Below are 26,133 nucleotides of genomic sequence, written 5' to 3'. Positions count from 1 at the left end.
TACGGCCAGCGGGGATTATTATTTTGGCTGGGTAACGAAAACCAAAACTACTAAAAACTGCTTGCATATAGAGCGTTAGGTGCAGAATTACCGTCATTTACAAGGAAGAGTCATGAAAATATGCATGTGTTCTTTTTAGTGATGATCAGAATTCGTGATACTTAAACTCTGGAAGAACAACCGCTATATGGTATAATGTCATTTTATGCTCCGAAAGCGGATTACAACTGAACTGTACTCATCTAGTTCGTATGGATATATAAATGCGTTACTTCAGACATATACATAAAGAGATATGGTGTTATCGGTATAGCTTTTACACAAATAAAGCAGAGAAATATTCAAAATAGACCATACTCACAGTTCATGATAATAGAAAGGAAATAAATGTCGAAACATATTGTGGTAAGAGTTCTTCAATATTACCAAAAATGCTGGATTGATGGTTTCACTCCGTTTTGGTTTATAATGTGCATGGGCACGGGAATATCTGCTAATATTTTATACAAATTCCCATATAAAGGACAATGGATGATACGATGCTCTTACATATTCTTCGCCATCGCATGTATTTTATTCATTTCATTACAACTTATCTCGTGGATCCAATTTCTACAAAATGCCTTTAGTGGACCAAAGAGAAAGCTATACTATTGGAGGTGTTTCAGAAATATGAACAATAATGTTTTCTGGGGTACATATGCGATGGGCCTTCAAACGATAATTAACTATATTTTCGTTATTGCGACCTCAAATTCAGTAAAAGACACAGAACATGCAAAAAGATTAATGCATATGGTGTTTGTCCTTTGGTGGTATGATATCTCTATTTCCTTCATAATCGCATGGGGCATTACTTTCATCATCTGGAAGGACCATAATCATTATTTTGAAGAGACTGAGGATTACGTAAGTGTACCAGAAATTAAAACGATGAGAGAGAATTTACAAACAGTCCTTTTGCTTCCTGTAATTACTTTAGTCGTCGCTTGCTCATGCAGCGGCATTTTCGCTATGTCTGATCTTTTCACTCAATGTTACAACAGAAACGTGCAGTTAGTTACCTTAACAATTACATTTTTGGCGTGGTTGCATGTTATCGTATTGGTTGCCATCATTATGGCAATATATGTTTGGAACCTATATGTGAATAAACTCCCTCAAGAGAACAAGGTGTTTTCATTGTTTCTATGTTTAGGCCCCATGGGCCAAGGTGCATTTGGGATCCTTTGGCTCACGAAAGATGTCAAGATTTATATCGACATGTACTACAAAATAGACCCCAATGTTGATTTAAATGGCTACATAGCAAAAGTTGCAGTTGGTTGCTGCTTTCAAATATTTGGCCTATTAGCGTCACTAACATTATTGGGCACGGGATTTTTCTTTACTTTCTTAGCAATTCTTAGAATAATAACGTGCTTCAAACGCAAAACAGAGTTATACAAATACCAAAAAGCATGGTGGAGCATGACATTTCCATTAGGAACCATGGCCATCGGATCCATCGAGTTCTATATTCAATTTGATCCATTGGTGCCCATGTCTGCATTTCGAGTCATTAGCACAATATATTCTGGTGCTTGCATTATTGTTACCTTAGCGTGTTTGATAGGCACTATTATAACGGCTGCTAACGAGTTTTATGAATTTATCTCCGAAGCAGACCTCTCCAGCCTTCCGACGCCCAATTCACATAACAAACCTAATTCGGAGAGTCCTTCATTTTCTCTTGCCTGATAGGTAACGTCATTAGCTCTTGGTTACTCTATTGAACAGAGAAGTTCATTGAAATTCTATTCATCAAAATTATTCAGTTGAAGTAATCATCTTTAGTTATAAAAGTGTAACCTCTAGTTCAATAAGAACTTGTGGCTATTCTTCTTTTGTCTTTATTTCTTTCCCTTACATTTTATTTATTCGTCTTTGTTATTTTCGTTGCTACTGCATAAAGAAAAAACGTAGTCAAAAGCAACTTGCATATATAAAAAAGACAGATTAGAAATCAGACACTGGCATCAAATATAGGTTTAGAGAAAGGAATTGTTGAAGCATTTTAAATCTTGAATGGTTTATACTTAGTAATTGAATTGATATGTCTGTTAGGAATACAATCCATAGGATTATAATTAGAAGAAACATGTCAGCAGCAACGAATCATTACGATTATCTAGTTATTGGTGGTGGGTCCGGTGGTGTGGCTTCTTCCAGAAGAGCAGCCAAATACGGTGCTAAAACACTGTTAATTGAAGGGAAGGCCATGGGTGGTACATGTGTTAATAAAGGTTGTGTCCCTAAGAAGGTCATGTGGTATGCTTCTGATTTGGCTACAAGAATTACACATGCTCATTCTTACAACTTGTTCGAAGACTTGCCTTTAACCAAGGACAATTTGACCTTTAATTGGCCAGAATTTAAGAAGAAAAGGGATGCCTATATTCACAGATTGAATGGGATTTACGAAAGAAACTTGACTAAGGAAGGTGTTGACTTTATTTACGGTTGGGCTAGCTTTACGGAGGATGGTAAGGTTCAAGTAAGAAAGGCTGATAATTCTGTCGAAACGTACACTGCCGAGCATATATTGATTGCTACAGGTGGTAAGCCAGTATTCCCATCAAAAGTTCCTGGATATGAGTATGGTATAAGTTCAGATGGATTCTTTGAATTAGAGAAGCAACCAGAAAAGGTTGTAGTTGTGGGAGCTGGTTACATCGGTGTCGAGTTAGCTGGTGTTTTCAACGGTTTAGGTTCCGACAGTCATTTAGTTATTAGAGGTGAAACTGTCTTGAGAAAGTTCGATCAATGCATCCAAGACACCGTCACAGATACTTACATAAAGGAAGGTGTTAACATTCATAAGTCTTCCAACGTCACCAAGGTGGAGAAGGACGAGAAAACAGGGAAATTGACCATCTTTTTAGATACTGGCAAAAACATTACTGATGTAGACTCTCTCATTTGGACCATAGGCCGTAGATCCATGCTGGGCCTCGGTTTAGAGAACATTGGGGTTAAGCTAAACGAACGTGAACAAATTATTGTTGATGAATACCAAAACACTAATGTGAAGAATGTCTATTCTTTGGGTGATGTTGTTGGTAAGGTTGAATTGACACCTGTAGCTATTGCTGCCGGCAGAAAATTAGCCAATAGGCTATTTGGTCCGGATCAATTCAAGAACCAAAAGCAAGACTATGAAAATGTTCCAAGCGTCATCTTCTCTCATCCAGAGGCCGGTTCAATTGGTTTGTCAGAAAAAGAAGCCATCGAGAAGTTTGGTAAGGAAAATGTTAAGGTTTACAACTCCAAATTCAATGCCATGTACTATGCAATGATGAATGAAGAAAATAAAACTCCAACAAGATACAAGTTGGTCTGTGCAGGTGAAGAAGAGAAAGTTGTCGGTTTACACATTGTCGGCGACTCTTCTGCTGAAATACTACAAGGGTTTGGCGTGGCCATCAAGATGGGGGCTACCAAAGCTGATTTCGACTCTTGTGTGGCTATCCACCCAACTAGTGCCGAAGAAATTGTCACTCTAACTTAATACATAGACGTATGTACACAAACAAACAAACAAACAAACACACACACACACACACACACATATATATATATAGTAAGAGCTGATGTTAAAAGATACTTGATATTCTATCAAACAGTACTTTAACCAGAGCGGGCATATAAGAAAGCGTTCCCAATTCGCGTTTGTAGTAGTAATAATAACAGTTATCAACTTAATTATGAACAATATTTTCTTTACTTATATAAGAAACTATTACTTAGAGAATAATTTATAGACTCTCCCTAAAAAGTACATTGGTAAAAGCTTTTGCAGCATAATGGAGTTCGATGTTAACAAAAGAGTAATGAAGAAAAGATTAAAAAAATTTCAATGACTAGATATTGAAATTCGTTTAAGCCTTCAAAGAGGAGGCTCTTCTCTTTCTAACTTCAGCCTTTTCAGCCTTTCTTTCAGCCAATCTCTTAGCCAACAATTGAGCGTATTCAGCAGCAGCTTCTCTTTGAGCTTGAGCGTTCTTGATCTTCAAAGCCTTTTGTTGTCTCTTTCTTTGCAATCTTTGAGGAGTAACCAATCTTTGGATCTTTGGAGCCTTGGTGTAAGTCTTTTCACCCTTGGTAACTTCTCTTCTGATAACGTAGTCACGGACATCATCTTCCTTGGTCAAACCGAAGAACTTTCTGATGTTGTTGGCTCTCTTAGGACCCAATCTCTTTGGAACAGTCTCGTTGGTGACACCTTCAATTTCTTGGTCACCCTTCTTGACGATAACCAAAGCCAAAACAGCCAAATCTGGACCGACGATAGCACCTCTGACGGACTTTCTCTTTCTTTCACCGTTTCTTCTTGGTCTGTAACAAGAGGTACCCTTGGCCATCAACAACTTGACTCTGGTTGGCAACAAGACACCTTGCTTCATTGGGAAACCTTGCTTGTCGTTACCACCGGCAATCTTGAAGACGTAACCCTTGAATTCATCACCAACGGCTTCACCATCAACTTCTTGACCGATTCTCTTGTCGTAGAAAACACGGACACGGTGTTCATCATCGATTTCAACGCACTTTTGAGTACCGTTAATTGGGTAAGAGATGTTCAACTGCATTAAATATGAAATAGAATTTCAAAGTTTGTTAGTAAATAGTCGACAAAACAATGTTGCAAACAGCAGGTAAAATGAAAGACCTCATTGGAGCCCTCACTGAGAACATTCATAACTGATAAAAGTACATTCTCACTCAAAAAAATTTCAATAAAATCATTCCTTTACAACCCACTATTGTAGTCTATTTATAATGCAATGCTTTTCCCTCTATGATCTCCTCTACGACGTTATTCATACAATGATTGTTTTAACCTTCAAACTATATCCTAGGTTACGTTTTGCTGTTCTCAGTAAAGACTTTCTCCTAATAGTATTTTCTTGTTTTTGATGTTCTCAATAGGTTCTTCTTTCATTACAAGCCTGCTGCTCAATATATTGACCCTCCACATACCTTCATGATGGCTTAGTTGTGCTATGACTACCTTGTATTGCTGAATATCCTATCTGTATATATGTTGTCTCTATATCCAGTTTTAATACATACAATGAATTTTCACGATTTCAACAATGTGTGATATTTGGAAAGTTTAGCTTCAGACATGATTTCCAGACTGGCGAAGCATGGCCGACCGGCGGATTCACAAGGGAAAAGAGAAACTCTGCCTACACCGTGGTACCAGGGAATGAGGGTGAGAGACTCTTCCCACCCAAAGCGTTAGGAAGAGGAATGAGGTGCTACATTGCATTCTGGGGATCGTAAGGTCTCTGGAGGACAGTTGTTGGAAGGAAAGTTGCCCAGCCTTCCTTCCGTGGTGAGCTCTAGAGAGAGATTGGTTTCCAGTGAAGCCCCACCAGGACCTAAGCTAGAAGGAAGGAAACTGGCGGGCTCCTCTGCCTACAAGAGAAAAAATGTCACCTGTCTTCAGCAAGATATTTTCGCAATTAAATTACTATAATAGGAATCCAGAAAACAAAAACATATCCTTAAATATAATATAAAATACATGGTGTACGGATGGAAAATAAAATACAAACAGTCCCTCAACATCACGTGATACTTGGATTAGTGTGTTTCAACTTTCTGGTTGTCCATCCGACTGTTTATCGTTTGTTCGGTTGATGCAAGGCTAAAAATTTCCTAATTTTCATATTTGTACTGCTGGAGAAGATCTGCGTTGAGTACAAAACAATGGTCTTTGCTGCAGATATAGACGTTCAATCTTGAAAAGAAGTGACAGAGATATTTTATTCATATATTCCGTAACCTAGGTGTTGTATTTTTTTTGTATCGTTGTAAAGCTAAGCTTTTTATACATACGCATACAGAATGCTCATTAGATTTTATATTATGCACAGTTAGATTGTCCGTTTATGTAAATATCCCTATGATAGATAAGCTTATTCATTTATCAGGTGGTCCTTTTTCGGAATCATATGATGTTGAACTTGTGTTACCAAAGTTAAAAGTCTTACTAGTTGGTGTTTGGTTCACATTGATATAAGGCGACAATCCTGGACTTCCGTTCATCACTACACCTTGCTGTTGTTGGGGAGATAACTGTTCCTGATTTTGAGTAGATTGTTGCTGAGCAGACTTCTGTTGAACGGGTTGCTGCTGAGAAGGTTGCTGCTGTTGAACTTGTCGTTGCTGTTGCTGTTGCTGTTGCTGCTGCTGGAAAGTCAGTGGTGCTTGCTGTCGGTGTCCCAGTGCTTGCGATGGGTTCTGCATCGAACCAGGGGTTTGCAGATGCGGAAGAGTGTTTCCCTGCCTTATGGATGAATTTGTATTAGGTGGGAATGGCCACTCTTGAAACATACCTCCAATTGATGTGTTTGGAGACTGCACGATTAGATCATGTGCAAATTTGGATGGCAATGATCCTGTCAAAGGACCCGAATTTTGCTCCATGGTGGTTTGAGTTTGACCCGAGTTACGACCTGCTTGCGGTTGATTTACCTGCGTTCTATTTTGTTGGAGTTGATGCTGTTGTTGAGCATATTGCAATTGTCTTTGCATCAAGTAATTCTGTGGATTTTGAATTTGCAGCATGGATGTTGCATTGTTTTGAGCCTGTAATGGTGTAGCAAAATATAGAGGAACTGATGGTGACGCTGCAAAGCTTGAAGCTAATCCATTATAAAGGAATCCTGTGTTAGTTCCAGAATTGGCAGAAGTTCGGGGTTTGTCGCCTACGACTGGACTAGAAGACAGAGCCTGGGAGATAACGTTTGAAGGGGTTCTCTGCGGATCATTTGCAGATTTTGGATGTCCATCACTTGTTCCAGAATCTCCATCACTCTTGATAGCTGTTGCGGTGTTGCTTGTCGGTATTTCCACCCTTAATACTGGTCTTTTCTGTTGCGAATATTGTTGACGCATTTTATCATGTTGCTGGTGTGCATTGCTAGGTACCGATGGTTTTTGTGAGGCACTTGCTTGATTCACTTCCTCTGTTGGGGATGGGGTAGTAGCTCCACCCATCATTGTCCTTAAGGCTGTCATTGGAGATTGGACATTCAGTTTGGAAGAGCCATCTGAACCATCCTGCAAGTGTCCCATACTATTTCGTAAAAACCCGGAGTTCATCATTTGAGGTTGAATGACTGGCGTTCCTAATCTTGGTTCTTTAGAATTGTAAAGGTTATGGAACTGCCTCTGTACGTGTTCTTGTAGAGGGTTGAATTTGAGTTCCATATTGGAAACGTTTTGTTGTTTGGAAAGTGTTGTTGATTTCATGTCCGAAAATGGAGACTGCCTACCTGATATTGAATTCAAGCTAGTAGCAGATGCAGAATTGACAGTAGCAAACCTGGAGTCTGAACCGTGGCGGTTTTCTGATGTGTCATTCGATGTCAAAGCTTCCGAACTGGTATTAGTGCTATGCATGCCATTCTTCGAAGAGCTCCGATCGGATCTGCGTGCCCGTTTTCTGTTTTTCCCTGCCTTACCAACACCGGTACCTCTTGAAATATTTACATTCTTTCCATTGCTTGTAATGCCATCCTTCTCACCGGCGCCATCTTCGTTATCAACTTCGTCGTCTTCTTCTTCCTCGTTATCGTCGTCTTCATCGTCTTCATCTGCGCCTATTACGTCATCGTCTTCGTGCATATCTTCATCATCTTCATCTTCGTCCTCGTCGTCGTCATGATCGTGCAGAGTTCCGTTACTCAATGATCCAGACACACTGGCCCCATCGATTGATGATGAGATCTTATTCCTCAGCTGACGCTTAGCAGGTCTCATATCGCTCCCCATTATCGCGGAAGAATCGGTAGAAGACGGTCCTGGCATATTCCTACTGCCAGTGTTCCGTTTTCTAGATGGATTAAGCACCACCCTCTCCTTTTTCACGTAGTCCCCATAATCTCCAGGGCCCTTAATATCATGAGGCAAGTCATCTCCTTGGTAATGACGGATCAAATCATTGGTGTCCACAGACGAAAACTCATAAAACGTGTTGTTGTGTCCCAAGATAATAACTGCAACGTCTACTTGACATAACACTGCCAATTCATGCGCTTTTTTGAACAAACCAGCCTTACGCTTGATGAAAGTCACTGTCCGATTTCTTTCATGCGTGATCGGCTCGATGTTGATTTTACGTCTACCCATCTTTTCGTGTTCGTGTTCGTGTTTCAACGAAGAAATGAAGAGATGGTAATAATAATGGGCCAAAAAAAGGGAAGACCAACTGACGATTTGCTAAGATCCACACGCTAGAAAACCTCACCAAGTACACTACCTTAACCTTCGGTCCTTCGTATCAACTATATGTTTGGTCCGCGAAGCACCTACTTTCTCACGAAATCACCCTTTGTATGTTAATTCTTGAGATGCCCAAAAAACACTACCAAGTACTAACAATTTAGTCTTTAGTAGCTAAAGCACTAGTATAATACTATTTCTCACCAAAAAAAAACCCGTGAAAAATGCGCTAGATCAGATCACAGCACAGTACAACTGAACGCGTACTGGGAAGTCGAGTATGTTAATAGGATCACCGATACACTCGTTTCCTCTGTTTTCAAAAAATTTCAAAACTGTTCAGATACAGTTTGAATATTGTCTGAGCTAAGTTTTACTCTGTGGAAATCCAAGGCGTGTGTGAATGCGTTCTCGAAACTTACGAGAACTATCACATTGACTAGTTTGTTTTCAGTGAAATATCCTTTTTGCTAAAAATAAATTTTCTTAAATTTGACTTTCACTCGGAGGTGACGAGGGGGGGCAGGACAAAACGGACAAACCAAAAAAAAAAAAAAAAAAAAAAGAGCAATAAAGTTATATAATTAAAACAAGGACTGGGATCACGTGATATGCACGTGAAATAGAAATTTTGCCTTCTCTGAGCTTTTACGGCTGCAACCGTCTCAGGGTAGTCCTCTTTATTCTTAATTTCTTTTTATTTCTTCTTCCCCTTTTTTCTCCCTGAAACGTTCATTCGTTTTCCTGGGACTAGCGTTCCAAAAGCAAATGAAAGGAAGACAAACTACGGAGAAGAAGAGGACTATGGCAACCAAGAAAAAAAAAAACTGAGCTAAACTGGATTAAAGTTAAAAATACGTAATACCGCATGAGGCGTGCTCACTATAAAGAGGGTAGCGGATTCAGATAGAATCACATGGAAAAGCCTTGTTGGCATATGTCGTCAGCGAGGCACGTCACCTAGGTCACATGCCGGCCGAGTAACCGAGAGAAAGACGGACATAACGGTCGGATCGATTCTTATGCGGTAGCCGTTTGCCCGCGGGTACCCAACAAACCTTCCTCTTTCCCTCTCTCGAGAAATCAAAAGGGCGAGTAAAAAACTCCAAGATTTTGGCTATACAAATTAAACTAGTTCCCTGCCGTCCGTAACATGTTTGTATGATGGTCGGGCCCACACCTCACAGATTGTAAACTAATTTTTTTGGAGCGTGGATCGCCGGCTACAACCTAATTTGTATATGTTTTTTTTTCAATCTGGCCTCGAGTTCTCCACTTTTGTATCTGTCTGTAACATCATTTCGGTTTCCTCTTTTCCTTGACCTTTTTTTTTCCCTCTTAATCTTCTAGCCAGTTAGCCGGCCAGTCTCTCATTTCATTTTTTTTTTTTTTTTAATTAGGTTTTTTTTTTGTTTTTTTTTTTTTTTTGATTGTTTCTAAGCTAGCGTTTCTGTCGCAACGGAAAAACTAGAAGTTAGACACTGTAGATGATTTGACCCTGGTTGCGAATTGCGGATTGCAAATAGTGAACCGCGAGTGTATATAAAGAGTAGATACGAGCAAGATTTACAGAGAAGGATGGTGGCGGTTCGAATTCGAGAGTAGATATGCAGATTTTTGACCGCTCGAATCTTGGAAAAAACCATAGTACAGCAAATTCAAGGCAAATCAATCGTAAGCATTGATATACATATATATCCCTAATAATTGCTTTAAACGACAACAGAAAACAAATATTTGAAACAATGGTGAACACGTATTCTACCAACTTGCCTATTCCTCAGCCAGTTCCAAAATTGTCTAACAATGTGTTTGACCTATTTTCTCTCAAAGGGAAAGTGGCTGTCGTGACTGGTGCATCTTCAGGTATCGGTTATGCAGTTTCCGAAGCGTTTGCACAGGCAGGAGCTTCTCTTGCCTTGTGGTACAATTCCAACACGGAATTGGTCGAAAAAGCCAAGATCATGGCTGAAAAATACAATGTTAAGGTGATTACCTACAAGTGTCCAGTGACAGAGGAACCTAAGGTGAAGGAAACCGTAGAGCAAGTGGTGAAGGACTTTGGAAAGATTGACATTTTCATTGCTAACGCGGGCGTGGCATGGACCAAAGGGTCTCTAATCAATGCAACAGAACAAGGTGTAGACGAGTCCGAATGGAAAAAAGTCATGCATACAGATTTCGACGGTGTTTACTACTGTGCCAAGCACGTTGGCCCTCAGTTCAAAAAGCAGGGAAACGGGTCCATGGTGATCACCGCTTCCATGTCCGGCCATATCGTGAACGTCCCTCAGTTCCAAGCTTGCTACAATGCAGCAAAGGCTGGTGTTCTTCACTACGCCAAGTCTTTAGCCATTGAATGGACTCCCTTCGCCCGGGTGAATACTGTTTCTCCAGGTTACGTTGAAACTCCAATCACAGTTTTTGCAAACCAAGAACTGAAAGACCACTGGCGCCGCCTCACCCCAATGGGTCGTGAAGGTGTGCCACAAGAACTAGTAGGTGCATATCTCTACTTTGCCTCTGATGCCTCAACCTTCACTACTGGGTCTGATTTGATTGTTGACGGTGGTTACTGTGCCGTTTAAAGGGCAGACAGAACAAAACGTTGTATAAAAAAAAGGTAAAAAAAATTAAAAGACTACGACAACTACAGACAGGCAGCAGGCAGCAACGTGCTCACAAGAAGTAGCTTGTAATTGATTAGATTAGTGTATACATCATATATAGACACATCCTCTAAACAACGTACACCAAGTTAAAAAAAAAAAAAAATTATAAAAAAACACCAAAGCATTATGCTGCCAGATCAACTTCTCAAGCTGTTCTTGTTCTATAAACGAAACAACTCGTTTTCACTCGATTAGGCTAGGTTAAGTTAATTTGTGTTAAGTCAGGTTCGTATTAGTTTGCCTTTTTTTTTATGTCTCTCGTTCGCTTAAGAATGTAATATGCATACTTTTCCTTTTTTTTTTTTCAGCCACTCCAATACAGAATGCATCGTTGTCAAATATCGTTTGCCAGTTTTGGAAAAAAAAGGCTACAGGGTACCTTCTCTTCCATACATTTACGCTCCCAACCAAGCGGGCGTTGACGACTTTCCGACAACCCTCGTTAACTATCACTACTTCTTACGTAGAACTAAAAAAAAAAAAAAAAAAAAAACGACACTGTCTCACACTCCGTGTGATCGCTATTGAATTACTAGGGATGACAAAACCATCCCCAGAAAAATAGAAAATAAAAAAAACTCTCTCGTGTCTAAGAACACGCTGCTGTTTGTTGGCTTAACGAACGTGCGACTGCATGTATCTGTGCATTTACTTATTGTATGGCCGAAGATATCCAAGTAGTTAGGATACGTTTACTGCGCCTCTCGAAGTAATTTTGTATTTCCGTTCCCCTTTGAGTTCAAATGTAAGTTCCCTGCTTCTCTTCGCAGAGCCTATTCGAGTGCCTTCGGCTCGGATTAACATTTTTTGAGATAAAAACTGTAAAAAAGAGCACGCTACACTTAATCAAGGAAGTTGGAATAATATTATATAAAGAAAGAATCTGTCGCTAAGTGACACTGGGTAAATTTAAAAAAACAAGGGGGATGATTCATAGTAAGTATTATATTATATGTTAGTTAGAGAAGCCACCCAAGCGAGCTGAAATATTTAGGACTCATTATTTGACTGTCATAAAATGTTCGGATTATTCGTGGACTATCCTCCTGCGCCAGATTCTGGATTTTGGGGCACTCCTACATCTACTATCGACTGGTGCGAAGAGAATTATGTGATATCTCCTTATGTGGCAGAATGGTCTAACACACTAACGAACAGTGGATTTATTCTGTTGGCACTATATCTGTACTATTCTGCTGGTAAGAATAAACTTGAAACCAGATTCAAACTGATTTGCGCTGGTTTTGGACTGGTAGGAATCGGGTCTTGGCTTTTTCACATGACCCTTCAATATGAATATCAGCTATTGGACGAGTTACCCATGGTTTATGCCACCTGTATTCCAGCGTGGAGTATATTTTGTGAGGAAATCGATGCTGCTACAACCAAAATCAAGTCTCCAACAAAACGGAAGCAGTGGATAATCGGACTGTCCATTTTTACTGGTGCCAACATACTTACCGCTGTATATCTTATTTTCAAAGACCCAACGATCCATCAAGTTGGGTATGGGGTTATTAATGCCCTTTTAATCTCGTTTGCGTTCCGACTCACGTCTCTGTTTGTGGACGACAAAAAAGCGAAGAGGAATCTACAAAATTCCATGTTACTTGGCATAGGGATGTTTCTGTTTGGATTTTTCTTCTGGCAACTTGATGTTCATTTCTGCAAGTTTTGGATCATGATAAGAAGATTATACCTCAAATTACCCCTTGGACTGTTTTTAGAGTTCCATGGTTGGTGGCATTTGTTCACTGGGCTCGGAGTGTACTTCTACATTGTGTTCTTAGAATACTTGAGAATCTATATTCACGGAAAAGGGGACCAGTATCAAATGATATGGAGATGGTCCATATTCCCAGAGGTTGTTTTGACAAGTTCAAGGATTTCAACACCATACTCTACAGAATTGTTCGGTGCATTTGAATCTCTCCCAACACATCGTTTAGAGGAGAGAAGCAAGTCAGAATAATAAAAATGTTACCATGGTGCTCTCCCCTAAAAAAAAAAATATATACAGTCCAAATTAAAAAAATAAAATAATAATAATACTAAAAATTATACCAGGACATATATGTCTAGTGTCATGTCTATATCATTTTGTTTATATAGCCAGTTAGTATCTCGTTACTATTTTTCCAAGCAAATACTTTCATAAAAGATTAGTTGTTTTCCGATTTCCTCAATTTTTCTGCTTCTGCTTGAATATGCACTTTATTAGACTTTGCATATTTTCATTTTTTACAGCCATTATTATATTATGATCGCCGGTATAAAAGTGAAAGCAGCACGACTCAAATCTAAAGAGCTTTATGATGACTGCTTCTACCGAAAACAAGAGAGTTAACACTCAATGCAATTAGGAAGATAAGTTAGCATACGTTAAATTTCATTTCCCGCAAAACCAAAATCAGATCCATTGTAATGTCAATCCCACCGTTATACACCAGTTCAGCTACAGATTATAGATCCGATACTTTCACAATCCCAACCCCTGACTTCTGGGATCTAGCAAAAGAAGCATCATTGGGTGACACTATTAATCTAGAAGATACTGACACGTGTTTACTCGAAGCCCAGATATCCAAGGAGATTCTTGGTGGTAAATTATTCAATGGTGAGTTATCTCGAGGTTTGTTCTGTATGTCTACAACAATGGCAAATCAACTCGCTATTCGTTCGCATTTGAACTTTGCTCCTCCATATTCTGTGTTATGTGATAAAAGAGCACACGTATATGTAGATGAATGTGCCGGAATTGCTGTGCTTTCACAAGCTCTTGTTATTCCTGCGATAGCAACCAACGATCACCATTTGACATTGGAGGATATCAAAGCTAATTATGTTCCTGATATTGGCGATATTCATCTGGCACCCACCCGGTTAATATGTTTGGAAAACACGTTGCATGGAATGCGTTTTCCATTAGAGGAATTAGAACGAATTAGTGAATGGGCACACTCTCAAAATATTAAAATTCATATGGATGGTGCACGTTTATGGAATGCAGCCGCAGTTGACGAAAACTTAACTTCAGAGAGAAATTATATGCAGAGAGTCGCTTCACTCGTTGATTCCGTTTCCATTTGCTTATCTAAATCAATTGGTGCCCCAATAGGTTCTGTGTTGGTCGGATCGATCGAATTCATTAAAAAAGCTAGACATATTCAGAAACAACAAGGCGGGGGGATCAGGCAAGCGGGGTTCATTACCACGATTGCTAGTTACTGTATTAAAAAGAATTTCCCTGAAAATATCATGCTAGTCAACCAGATTACCGAAAGTTTCTGGAATGATTTATCTAATACGTTGAAACAAGAATACAACTTTGAACTAGTTTTGTTACATCCGGTGGAAACAAACTTCATCTTCATTGATTTACCAAAGTCGAAAATCTCATGTGATGTTTTATTGAAGTTTGGAGAAAAGAACAGTGTTCGTTTATGGGACGGTAGATTGGCTTTCCACTACCAAAATATATCGGAAAACAGTTTGAATAAATTAAAACAAGTTTTTGTCGATATTGCAATGTATTACAAGGAGCATGAGTTCACTGTGGAAGAAAGAAGTGCCAGGATATACTAAAAGGATTAAACCGGAAACAAAAATTTGTGTTATTATATTTAACTGAATGCAAACGAATAAATAGAATAAATAGTGTTGAGCACAAGAAGAATAAATATTCCCATTCAAGAGTCCTGTTGAATTTTCTTAGACATATAGGGTCCATCGAGCTCATATCCTAATTTTGCATAATAATTTCTAACACCAACACCGGATATAACTGAGATCTTTTCAGAGCCATGCTCTTCTCTAGCGATTCTTTCAGCTTCTTCCATTAACAAAGTACCAAAACCTTGATGTTGGAACTTACGTGGGTCTCTAGAATGCAAAGGAACAACTGAGCCGTAAACGTGTAGCTCTCTAACAATGGATGTTTTCTGTGATGTAAATTCTTTACGATATGTGTATTTCTTTGAAGCTTTTCTTAATCTCAATAGACCGATTAGAATGTCTTGTTTTGGATCTTCGTAGGAAAGGAAAGTTTCCCAACCTCCATTAGCATAGTAGTCTCTTCTAATGAGTTCAACTTGATCAGGCTGAACCTTATGATGCACTTCTTGTATACCTACCTCTCTGGTACGCACATCTCTAGAAGTAGTACCGAAATCCTTCATTCTAGCGAGTGCTAACTCTCTTAAGTTACCATTATCAACACCGGATGTAACCAAGGGCATAGGAATATCTCTTTGAACACGATAAATTCTGGTCCATGGAGGCACAAGGGCCATTATACGTGCTACTAAGTCCACTAACGCATTTGCATTATAGGACTTATACCTACCTGTTTTCCAAAGCTCATAAAGACCTGTACCACGAATAACTAATGTTGGATAGATTTTCAACCCATCAGTTCTGAAAGCAGGATTTTCAAAGTACTCTTTAAATTGTTCAATATCTCTTTCCATTCCGACATTTGGCAAGTCCGGCATCATATGAGAAACAATCTTATATCCAGCATCCTTTGCCACAGCAAAAGTCTCACACACAGATTTCACGGTATGTCCTCTATTTGTATCCCTAGCCACATCTTCATATAAAGATTGGACCCCAATCTCCAATCTGGTACAACCATACTTCAACATATCATCTAAATGGGTTTGTGTACAGTAGTCAGGTCTAGTTTCGATCGTAATACCAACACACTTAGTCAAGGATTGTTGAGAATACTGAATGGCTTCATCTATATCATTACCGTTGAAACCAGATAGAGCATTGTGTAACTTTACAATAAAGTCCTCTCTATAATCTTTAGGTAAAGACATAAACGTACCACCCATAATAATATACTCGACTTTATCAATGGAGTGCCCCAACTGTTTTAATTGCTCGATTCTACCACGCGCTTGCTCATAAGGATCATAACGCGCACGGATGGCACGCATGGATGTTGGTTCGTAACCAGTGTAAGATTGTGTAGAATATTCAAAATCAGAATCTGGCCCACCAGGACAGTACACACATATATTACCTGTGTATGCAATATGAGGACATCTATGTGGTTTGCACATCACAGCAACCACAGCAATACCAGAGGCCGTACGTACCGGTTTGGCCTTAAGCTTTGGTAATAAATATTTTTTATGCTGGTCAGGAATAGAGTTGATTATATCTGTCAAACGTGGTTGCTGCTTCAACTTATACTTCTTAGAATATCTAGTAATTAAACCATTTAGGTTAACCTCCTTACTGGCACCGCCAGTTAAAGAATTAACCAATTCGACCGTAATATCGGAGCAACATTGCAAAAATCGTTCCTTCTCTGGAGCTAACTTTTGTTTGTTGTTTTTAGGACCCTTACCTTTACGACCCATTACGCTATATCTTATGCGTCTATTAATGTATGTTATTTAGGACAAAACAACACAACCCTGTATTTTTAACGAGCTTTCCAACTTCTCAAGTGTAGCCTAGCTCATCGCATCACTTCCCATTTAATTTCGAACTGAAATTTGTTCTTTTTTCATTTTAATGAGAGATGTGGATTGATGTCTTGAAAAAAAGAAAATTCCTAACTTGCGACTGGTTCTACAATTGATAGACTAAGCAAGGATGTTAACGTTATTCAATAGTGTTACCCGGATAACATAGCCTATTCGTTCGCCTCTGACTTCTCGTGAAAGGCACCCCCCCACTGTCGCCAATTTTCGGAATTGTAAATATATGTGCTTGTATTCAATTTCTAACATGATAGTCAGAATCAATGTACTAACAGGGAGCATTAGGATCAAGAATTTTGAACTTTTCAACGCGCCAGCTGTATTCGAAACAAACATTACTTTTCATTCAAGCAACATTACCAGAGGAAATGTTTCTTTGGGGGCCATTTAATTATTTAAAAACGTTACTACAGAGAAATAGAGGATGCTGTAATGGTCACATTCATCCTTAGTTCCAGCCTAAATATATTTGTTGTTGTCTTTTTTAATATATTGTGGGTTTTCTAATGGCAAGAGATATTTACTTGGTAAATTGGTGAAGCATTTCTAACGCATTTCCTTATATTGAAACAGTAGGATTTGAAACTGACCTGACACTTTTTGCGGACGTGAGTACCTTTCATCATATCTTATCCTTTATTTTGTTAATTAAATTGGGACCCCTTCGTGCCTTTGATCCAAAATTCTTCTTCGTGTGGCGGCTTATCCTTTTATTCGTGTTACAGTTTGATCATCACGTTCATTCCCTTCAAGTTACTACTCTAAAATTTCAAACTGAGGTTTTTTGATAGTTTTTGATATTAGTCGGTGCCCTCTCAAGGAATATTTGCTCCTTCAAAATAACTCAACGTATGGTAATATTTGTTAGAAAGCAATTATTAGACATCATATTTGAGTCACGTGCCTCGGCACAGAGTTTTTAACAAGGTGTCATACTCAACAACTAATATTGAAGCTGGATCATAATTTTAGTGATTACCCTGCTTCTTTCCATAATAAGAGATTGATGATATATTCGTATACATAGTCTCTACTATATCTTTTCCACTATCCCTCTAACTAAGCAAGATATACTTGGTAGAAGGTATCCTTCTCTCAGTCATTATTTGACTTTATATACATGACTTGAATCATAAGAGTTAGTTATCTAGAACAATTGATATTTAGGTAGCCTATTATCGCCAACGACTGAGTCACGTGATTGTAAATTCTGGAAAACCGTTCTAGTCGTTTATGATGACTTCAGCGACCTTTTTCTTGCGTTAGTGGAATTTGGTTATGTTTAACAGAAAATAATAGAGGAAAGGATATGAATAAATAGCTTAAGTATCATGTATTCTGAATTTGATCCAAAGAAAAGAATGATCAAACAGTATTGAATAGAAGGTCAAAATCCAACTCATTAGACAATTCGACTTTTTCATATTGCGACGTGATTTTGCAACCATATTTTGATAGTTGAAAGGTGAATTCAACTAAAACGAGGGGAATCTATTGGATTTACAGTTATACGAAATCAGTACAATGGTCACTGATGCTAAGAAGAGGAAAAATCAGAAAAAGAAGCTCAAAAATAAGCAGAAGAGAGCTTCTTTAGTAAGTGGTTCAACCTCTGATGAACCGATAACACAGGATAAGCCTCTTTCTCAATCAATTTCTGCACCGGAATCAGTCGAGAAAGCTCATTCCACAAGTCACGTGAGTAGTACAAGCATCGATAGCCAGTTGGATGAAGGATCAGAAGAGCTTTTGGACAACAAAGTATCGCATAATGAACATTCTGTATTGGTCGCTTCTAATCAGCTGCTAAAGGATGCGTCCTTTGAAGAGAATCCTATCGCTCATAAGAATATGATTCTACCTGAGGAACACATAGTTCCAGAGGTTCCAGAAACCACTGTAGAGAAGCTATCAGTTCCTCCGTTTGAGGAAGAGATGAAAGATGCCGAAATCCAAGAGTCAACTACAAGTCAAATTGAACAAGAAGTTACAGCTATTCCTCAATCATATCCAAAAGCAGATGCTGAGGAACCGGAGGACCAATCCGACGTTCAACATGGTCCAGTAAATCCTGAAGCTCAAACAGAGGCTCAATATTCTCCACATGAACCAGTCGCAGAACAAATGGAAGATCCAGAAGTTCAAGAAATTGTAGCAGAACCGGAGGTTGAAACAGCGGTTCGTTATTCTCCAGAAGAGCCAGTCGCAGAACAAGTGGCAGAACCAGAAGTTCAGCATGGTCCAGTAGATCCTGAAGCTCAAACAGAGGCTCAATATTCTCCACATGAACCAATCGCAGAACAAATGGAAGATCCAGAAGTTCAAGAAATTATAGCAGAACCGGAGGTTGAAACAGAGGCTGGTTATTCTCCAGAAGAGCCGGTCGCAGAACAAGTGGCAGAATCAGAAGTTCATCATGGTCCAGTAGATCCTGAAGCCCAAACAGAGGCTCAATATTCTCCACATGAACCAGTCGCAGAACAAATGGAAGATCCAGAAGTTCAAGAAATTGTAGCAGAACCGGAGGTTGAAACAGCGGTTCGTTATTCTCCAGAAGAGCCAGTCGCAGAACAAGTGGCAGAACCAGAAGTTCAGCATGCTCCGGTGGATCCAGAGGCTCACTTTGAGATTCAGTATTCCTCAACAGAACCAAAGGTCCGTGAGCCAGTATCAGAAGCAGCAACAGAAGTAAATGCTCAACCAGAAACTCAATATTTCTCAAAGGAGTCCATGACTGAATCCATACAAAAAGATACCGAAAGTTCATTGAATGAAAATATTGTTGAACTATCTCAGGAAACGCCAGGGGCGTCCAATGTAAACACGTCAGTCCTAGCAGTCCAAAATTCAGAGCATGTAACTACTGTGGCAGATTCGCATATAGAAGACCTATTCGGGAATAACGATGCGCATGAAGGATCAGACTTTTTTGCCGCGATTGGCACTAACCCAACACCTGCGCCTACAACTCAAGATAGCTTGGCTACTAATTCTGAGCCAGGTGTATCGGTACCATCTAACGCTTTCACTGAGCATTCAAAACTTGTTAACGATGCAAAAAATGAAGTTAGTGAACTGTTCTCTTCAAGTTCTGATAATAACGTCGATTATTCGTGGCTAAATCAGACAGAACAACAAAAACCTCAAGGTCAAGACAATTCTTCGGGAAATTCAATAAATAATGAAAAACTCACCTCTCCCCAAACTTCAACAGTTAGGCCTAATATAGATGCTATTTTTGATGATGATTCTGATCTTTTGCCCTCTGACGATGATGCACATTTAGAAGAAGTTTTGAAACCTGAATTAAATTCATCAGCAGGCCAAAATGAAGATGATGCACAAGACGATCAGGAAACTTCTATTCACAATGACAAAATTGCTGGCGATGAGCTCTTTAGTGGCTTAAATGAAGAGGACCATGAATCTTTACCATGGGAAAATGAACCTTCGGTCGCTCAAAATACACGAGCTTCATCAGAAGGCCCGGCGAAATTCTCTTTCTTAGATAATGATAATGATTTGTTGGATGACGAAGATAGTCTTTTGGATTCTGACGAGAATGAGAGTATCAATTTATCATCGATAGAAAAGAAGAGTGAAAAAAATAGGAATTACGTACCTTCTGTTACTTCTTCTTCCACCTCTCATGTAAATCCTCATCAATATCAACCACATGGAAACCCTTATGAGCCGAAAATAGGTCTTGGAGCTAATATACAACAACAAGGGGTGTCTATCTCACAGTCATCATCTTACGCGTACCCTGCCAATCCTGCATCTGTACCAGTTGTTCCAGGCGTAGTGAAACCAAAACTAATTAACAATTTTGATACACCGAATGCTTCTAACCACAACGTCCTTGACCTGCAAAAGAAATTGGATGAAGCAAAACATAAAACGGATGCATACGACTTTCCATTGGACTTAGTAAAACAAGATATTAAACGCGGTAAGCCTGTTCGTGTCACAAGCCCAATCTTTTCTTCGAAACAAACCTCGTTTCCAAGTTCTGCTAGCCAGAAATCGTCTGTGGTCCCTCCGGTTAGAACTTTATCCACGAACCATAAATCTCCAAAGCCACAAAAGCCGTTTTATGCGGAACTTCCAATAAACGAGATGAAACCTACGCGAGCAGCCCCTGTTCGAGTAGCTTCTCAAAATAATTATGCTCCAACGTTATTATCAAAGGCATCATCGTCTTCCGTGCTGTCAGTACCAGGTCATCAAAGAATAAATAGTGCCGAGCCACCAGTTAATCCTTATGCTCCCAAACTTCAATCAGAGACTGTAAACTCACAAGTCACTCCAAATATTGGACAACATGGGATGGGCAATGTTGCAGTTCCTAATTCCTTTGGAACAGTAAGATCGCCTTACGGTAACAATCCTGAACAGCAAAACGAGACTATCCCCCCATCAGGCAGAGGTCCTATTAACCCATATGCCCCTGTTTCAAATAATGTTCCAGTCAGCACTGTAAAGAGTACACCATATAGTCCAAGCCAACCAATGAAATCATCAACCCGCAACAACTTATCCATCAGTAGCACAGGTTCTTTCAAAGGGAAACCAAGCCTTACAGTTCCTATTCCATTACCCGGTGAATCAAGCACCTACAATTTTCCGGCTACTTCTGTTACAAATGGACCTTCGCAAGGAATCTCAAATATATCAACTAACGTCCCAGCTGTCCTTTCACCTAATAGTGCATCTTCAGTAAACTCAACTAGAAGAACACACGCGCGCTCCAATTCTAGCATATATGCACCGGCAAATCATGCACATAGTAGCAAATATGCTCCCACGGTACAGCCACAGTTCCAACAGCAACAACAGCAATATCAAAATCATCCTCAGCTATCCCACCAACAACAGCAACAACAACCATCTCTACCCAGTGGCGGGGCCGTATTAGCTCCAAATCTCCCAATCCACGGCTTAACTTCGTACCCTCAGCCAGATATTACAACAATAAAGCCACCTCATATGAATACCGTCACGACAAATGAAATCACAAGCAATGCTCCTAGACATGTAGACAATTCTTATATTATGCGTCGTCAATTCCCAATTTTCCATTGGGGTAAGTCTTCTAAAATTGTGTCTGCTTTACCAACTTCTCAGGGATATATGAGTGGTGTAGAACCAAAGATAGAATCTATTAATATACTCACCCATGATTCGGTTATATCTCTTGATAAAACACTAGAGCAATATCCCGGACCATTGATCAGAGGGAAGTCAAAAGTTAAAGATATAGTCAAATGGATTGAAATATATTTAGAGGAGAGCAAAAATAGAGGGGCTAGTGACTTAATTGTCTTGCTAGAGATTTTAAAGTTAAGACTAGAGCCTAACTACTCATTCAAGAATGTGAACAATGTATTATACGATTCGAGTGTTTTGCTACCTTATCTTTCTCAACCCTTTACAAGTAGAATATCAGAGCCAAACGCCTATAAACTTGATAATGCGTCCCTAGTTCGAATTCTGACATTGTTGCAAACTGGCGCCCATGACGACGCTTTAAAACTTTCATTGGATCTAAAAGACTATGCCATGTCATTATTACTAGGAAGTATTTTAGGGAAAGACAAGTGGTCATCAGTTGTGGACCAATATTTAACGCAAGAGTTTGAGGAGGGAAGTGATAATGATATATCTTCGATATATCTATTGGGAACCATATTTCAAGTTTTCATTGGAAATTCGAAAAAGGTAATTGACTCTTTTAGAACGAGCCCTCAAAAAATGGAATGGGCGTCAAATAATTGGCGTCTATTATTATCGTGCGTTTTGAATAACGTTGATGAAGTTTCATCAAATGGTCCTCTTTCGCCACTTGTTGTGGAGTTTCTTCTTCAATATGGTGAATTTTTGGTTGGAAGACAATTATTGATACCAGCATCTATTGCTTTTATTCTTGCAGATATACCTATGTCCGAAGAGCCATTGATACCTGGATCTACAATTACTTTTGAAGCCATTGGAAGTGCGAATGCTTTTGAAAGCTTGATGTTATCCGAGATTTACGAATTTAGTTACAAGCAGAAAGATTCTTCATTTTCCGGGTTTACTTCGCTGGCAACTCAAAAAATTATACATGCTGCGGCATTAAGTGACTACGGTTTGAATGCCTTGGCTACTAAATACCTGGACACCGTTCAAGGATTATTGAAATTGTTACCAAAAAACACTGAAGCATCCCTCAATATTCTTCGTTTTATTGAAGATATTAGTAACCAACTTTCTTCCAACAGTATTGGATGGTTAGGAAAGCCAAAATTGAGCAGTGTGTGGGGTCAACTTGATAAATCTTTCAACAAATTTATTGGTGGTGATACAGATATTGATGAGCAAGAAGCTATAGGTGTAGAAGAGAAAGTATTTGAAAAATTTACACCAACTACTTCAAGAAATCCATCTATGGTCGATCTATCTCAATCAGCAGCTTACTTTACACCTGCGTTGAATCGCTCACATATTAGTCAACCTCATTCCACTACAAACTCGGCAATGAAAGCTCCTCTCAAAAAGAATTCTTCGAGTATAATGCCAAGTAGAGATTTGTCTTCCAAATATGGTCCACCTGAAACGCGTCACCTAATTTCATATAAGGGAGAAACACATGGGCATGTTTCAAATCCAGATTCTTCTTATGGTAATCCATCTATGCCTGGTTTAAACAAGCCTGTGCAGTTTGAGTCGCCATATGGTACCAGAAATCCCCAAATTCACCAACATGAATCACCATACCATCCTCGCATGAATTCTTCATCAGATTCTCATTTACCTCTATTAACGCAACCTACTTTCCCAATTAGTAAGCATGCTCATTCGAATAGCAACTCGTCGGCTTCATCTTATAAAGAACAGCTTCACCCAGTGAAACCTCCGCTACATCGTGTATCCAGTTCAAATATTCAATCTACGGTTAAACAAACATATCCAGCGAAAAATCAAACATCTAATAGTTCTAAGACTCTACCACTGGAGTCATTATTTGATGAAACAGTAACCACCAATTCTACAAATGATTCTGCCAGAACATCTGTAGTCGCACCTTCACAGAGTTATGAAGAGCGCAACCAATTGCCTGTAGATGAAGTTGTAGAAGAAATTGAGCATGAGATTGATGCAGAATTAGATGAGCTTCAGCATTCCGAATTTTCGGACGATAATATTAGCCGCAATATGGAAGAAAATGTAAGATCTGACTTTAGGCCTGATTTTGAAAGTATTTCGAACGCCCCTCCTGTACTAACTTCGCATAAAAATGGTGAAGAGCAGAGTCAATCTGAGGCCACTTCCTCAACGTCACTTAAGAATGGACACTCTCGTCAACCAAGTATTCCTAAAGTGGAACCCTTGAACCCTTACGCACCTAAAGCCAAGGAAAGCTCTTTTTCAGGAGTGGGTAAACGTTCGAAAAATCCTTATGCTCCATCATCAGTTTCGCATACAGGATCATCGGTTTCGGATATAAGAAATAGATCACCACATGTTGCTGATGCTTCGCCTCCGGTAGAATCTAGTCCCAGATGGACCAACTCCGAAAATACACCTGATAACTACAATCCACCTAATCGTGCGGCTTATGAAAATGTTAACAATAGAGAAAGTGACATTGTGTGGGAGAATAACTTGAAAGACTCGTCGAGCCGTGCTTTTACTCCTCCTATCGCTGAAAGCAGAGAAAATTCAATGTTAGTTACTGGGCTGCCACCACACCTCCAAGAAAACTCCTCTGAACTACCCTTATCTGAAATTAAAGATCCTGTTATTAGGCCAGTAAAATCATCTAGTGTTACTCCGCTGATAGTTGATGATGAGGATAACGAGGAATATTATGATGACGTTGTGGAGGACACAGATGATGATGATGAGGAACAGATATCTATATCATCAATCAAAAAGGAAATGTCAGATAACCGTATAAAGGAAAACCAGAAACAACAGCAGCAGCAGCAGCAGCAGCAGCAGAAAGATATCGATGAAGTAGAGCCCTTGAGCGATGAAGAAGATACGAAAAAGGCGGATGATAAGAAAAAGCAACATCAAGCATCAAGTGGTTGGTTAGGTTGGTTTAAGAAGGATCCTAACGAAAAGAAGCCCATTAAAGCAAAATTAGGCCATAAGAATAACTTCTATTACGATGAAAAACTGAAAAGGTGGATCAACAAAGACGCTACTGAGGAAGAAAAGGTGAAAGTTGCAACTCCTCCACCTCCTCCCCCAATTGTAAAGCGTAAAATATCTCAGACGCCCGAAATTAAACCACGTCAAGGTTCAGTAGTTGGTGGTCCTGCATTGCGGACAGCGCATGCTGTTATGCCGACGAACCCTCTAACAGGAAAGCCACTGGATCCAATCAAGGATTTAACTGATACAGTTAAACCAGAAGAAAATTCTCCACCATCATCTCCACCACCTACACTCATGAATTCCACCGTAAAACTTTCTGGTACAAAAGCCAATGGTCTAGATGATCTCATGGCCCTGGCAGGCGGTCCTAATAGCGGACATTCGACCAGAAGGAAAAAGAGATCGACCAGAGGGTATGTTAATGTCATGGAAAAGCTATAATCTAATGGTGATGTCATTTTTAAATGTATGGCGCTAGGAATTTGATAAGTAGAGTTAGAGATGAGTGAATATGTTCACTTTAAAAATTATCTTACGTATCTATTTACAGTTTTTCTTGACATAAAATAATGAAAATTCATAGCATTCATATATTCCACTAATTTTTTTTGACAGGTGGTGGAACTCTGAATAAATCTCCGTTAGTCTTCATTCTTTCGATCACGATCTTATTAGAGGTCTCGCTGTCTTTGGGTAGCTTTTCATCAGGTGCACTTTCGAAAACAGAACCAATTAGTAGGATATCGTTGGTAGATGCATCACATAGGAATGCAACATAATCAACAACATCTCTATCTAGTTTGTCAGCTTTGCCACTCTTCTTATTGAACTTAATCAATCTCTGTTTTGTATCGAATTTATAGATAAGTTGGATTAATTCCACCGGTCTGCCTGGGATCATCATGGCTTGTGTTGATACTAATTTCGGAACTTCGTTGAATTTGATTAATTCCCAATCTAGAGTAATACCGGCTGGAATTTGCTTTGATCTGGAAGTAAGAGCCTCGTCAACCCAAATGGATACATGCGGTTTGATATCTTCCAACTGACGGTTAGCGAAGGCCTTGTTGACTTGAACATATGTCTCAATGGCCTTATTTTTCCACAATAGAAATTGAGGCTTATATCCTGATTGGTATCTGAATAGGGCCACTTGGATTGTGTTCATTCCTAAAGTATACATCTTTCTAATCATCACATTGAAAAATGCAACGGGAGAGGTAATTGGGTTTGGCATATTCTTTTTTGAAGGAGGAATGTAAACTTGATTTGCGACACCCATATGACGAGGGTTGAATGGGGCTGGTTTCTTAACAACTCCTTCGGCATCAAGCAGCCTTATAGAGCTACTAAACAGACGATGGCCATTGGTACGCCTTAAAAGTCCCACAGTTCTTACTCCTCTAAGTGGAAACATCGATAAATAACTCTAGTATGATAATTTATTTATAGTTAACTCTATGTTATTCTAAAACAATCGAATATAACCTATGCAATCAATCAGAAAATAATAATTTAAATCTTTAATCAAC

The 26,133-nt window shown here is 39.3% G+C and overlaps 10 protein-coding genes across 10 annotated transcripts; 6 read left to right on the top strand and 4 right to left on the bottom strand.

The window, feature by feature from the left end:
* Positions 1–387: 387 nt before the first annotated feature.
* SSU1 (Ssu1p) lies at positions 388–1,740 on the top strand (the record flags this gene model as incomplete). The annotated part of the gene is made up of 1 exon (XM_022822480.1): positions 388–1,740. One exon carries the CDS (start codon positions 388–390, stop codon positions 1,738–1,740), a length of 1,353 nt encoding a protein of 450 aa, XP_022674298.1.
* Positions 1,741–2,140: 400 nt separating this feature from the next.
* Positions 2,141–3,550, top strand: GLR1 (glutathione-disulfide reductase GLR1; the record flags this gene model as incomplete). The annotated part of the gene is made up of 1 exon (XM_022822479.1): positions 2,141–3,550. The coding sequence occupies one exon, from the start codon at positions 2,141–2,143 to the stop codon at positions 3,548–3,550; it is 1,410 nt and encodes a 469-aa protein (XP_022674297.1).
* A 370-nt stretch (positions 3,551–3,920) lies between these two features.
* RPS6A (40S ribosomal protein eS6) lies at positions 3,921–5,028 on the bottom strand (the record flags this gene model as incomplete). Its single annotated transcript, XM_022822478.1, has 2 exons — positions 3,921–4,625; positions 5,023–5,028. The coding sequence occupies 2 exons, from the start codon at positions 5,026–5,028 to the stop codon at positions 3,921–3,923; spliced, it is 711 nt and encodes a 236-aa protein (XP_022674296.1).
* A 945-nt stretch (positions 5,029–5,973) lies between these two features.
* Positions 5,974–8,187, bottom strand: RLM1 (Rlm1p; the record flags this gene model as incomplete). Its single annotated transcript, XM_022822477.1, has 1 exon — positions 5,974–8,187. The coding sequence occupies one exon, from the start codon at positions 8,185–8,187 to the stop codon at positions 5,974–5,976; it is 2,214 nt and encodes a 737-aa protein (XP_022674295.1).
* A 1,838-nt stretch (positions 8,188–10,025) lies between these two features.
* SOU1 (SDR family oxidoreductase) lies at positions 10,026–10,868 on the top strand (the record flags this gene model as incomplete). Its single annotated transcript, XM_022822476.1, has 1 exon — positions 10,026–10,868. The coding sequence occupies one exon, from the start codon at positions 10,026–10,028 to the stop codon at positions 10,866–10,868; it is 843 nt and encodes a 280-aa protein (XP_022674294.1).
* Positions 10,869–11,970: 1,102 nt separating this feature from the next.
* YDC1 (alkaline dihydroceramidase) lies at positions 11,971–12,924 on the top strand (the record flags this gene model as incomplete). Its single annotated transcript, XM_022822475.1, has 1 exon — positions 11,971–12,924. The coding sequence occupies one exon, from the start codon at positions 11,971–11,973 to the stop codon at positions 12,922–12,924; it is 954 nt and encodes a 317-aa protein (XP_022674293.1).
* A 452-nt stretch (positions 12,925–13,376) lies between these two features.
* GLY1 (low specificity L-threonine aldolase) lies at positions 13,377–14,537 on the top strand (the record flags this gene model as incomplete). Its single annotated transcript, XM_022822474.1, has 1 exon — positions 13,377–14,537. One exon carries the CDS (start codon positions 13,377–13,379, stop codon positions 14,535–14,537), a length of 1,161 nt encoding a protein of 386 aa, XP_022674292.1.
* Positions 14,538–14,641: 104 nt separating this feature from the next.
* On the bottom strand, positions 14,642–16,327 carry ELP3 (Elongator subunit ELP3; the record flags this gene model as incomplete). The annotated part of the gene is made up of 1 exon (XM_022822473.1): positions 14,642–16,327. The coding sequence occupies one exon, from the start codon at positions 16,325–16,327 to the stop codon at positions 14,642–14,644; it is 1,686 nt and encodes a 561-aa protein (XP_022674291.1).
* A 1,650-nt stretch (positions 16,328–17,977) lies between these two features.
* On the top strand, positions 17,978–25,042 carry SEC16 (COPII coat assembly protein SEC16; the record flags this gene model as incomplete). The annotated part of the gene is made up of 1 exon (XM_022822472.1): positions 17,978–25,042. One exon carries the CDS (start codon positions 17,978–17,980, stop codon positions 25,040–25,042), a length of 7,065 nt encoding a protein of 2,354 aa, XP_022674290.1.
* A 157-nt stretch (positions 25,043–25,199) lies between these two features.
* MBA1 (Mba1p) lies at positions 25,200–26,018 on the bottom strand (the record flags this gene model as incomplete). The annotated part of the gene is made up of 1 exon (XM_022822471.1): positions 25,200–26,018. One exon carries the CDS (start codon positions 26,016–26,018, stop codon positions 25,200–25,202), a length of 819 nt encoding a protein of 272 aa, XP_022674289.1.
* Between the last annotated feature and the right edge of the window lie 115 nt (positions 26,019–26,133).

This window comes from Kluyveromyces marxianus, chromosome 1 (genome assembly GCF_001417885.1).
Source record: "Kluyveromyces marxianus DMKU3-1042 DNA, complete genome, chromosome 1".
In the NCBI taxonomy this organism is placed as follows: Eukaryota; Fungi; Ascomycota; class Saccharomycetes; order Saccharomycetales; family Saccharomycetaceae; genus Kluyveromyces; species Kluyveromyces marxianus.
This window is presented reverse-complemented; position numbering and strand designations above follow the sequence as displayed.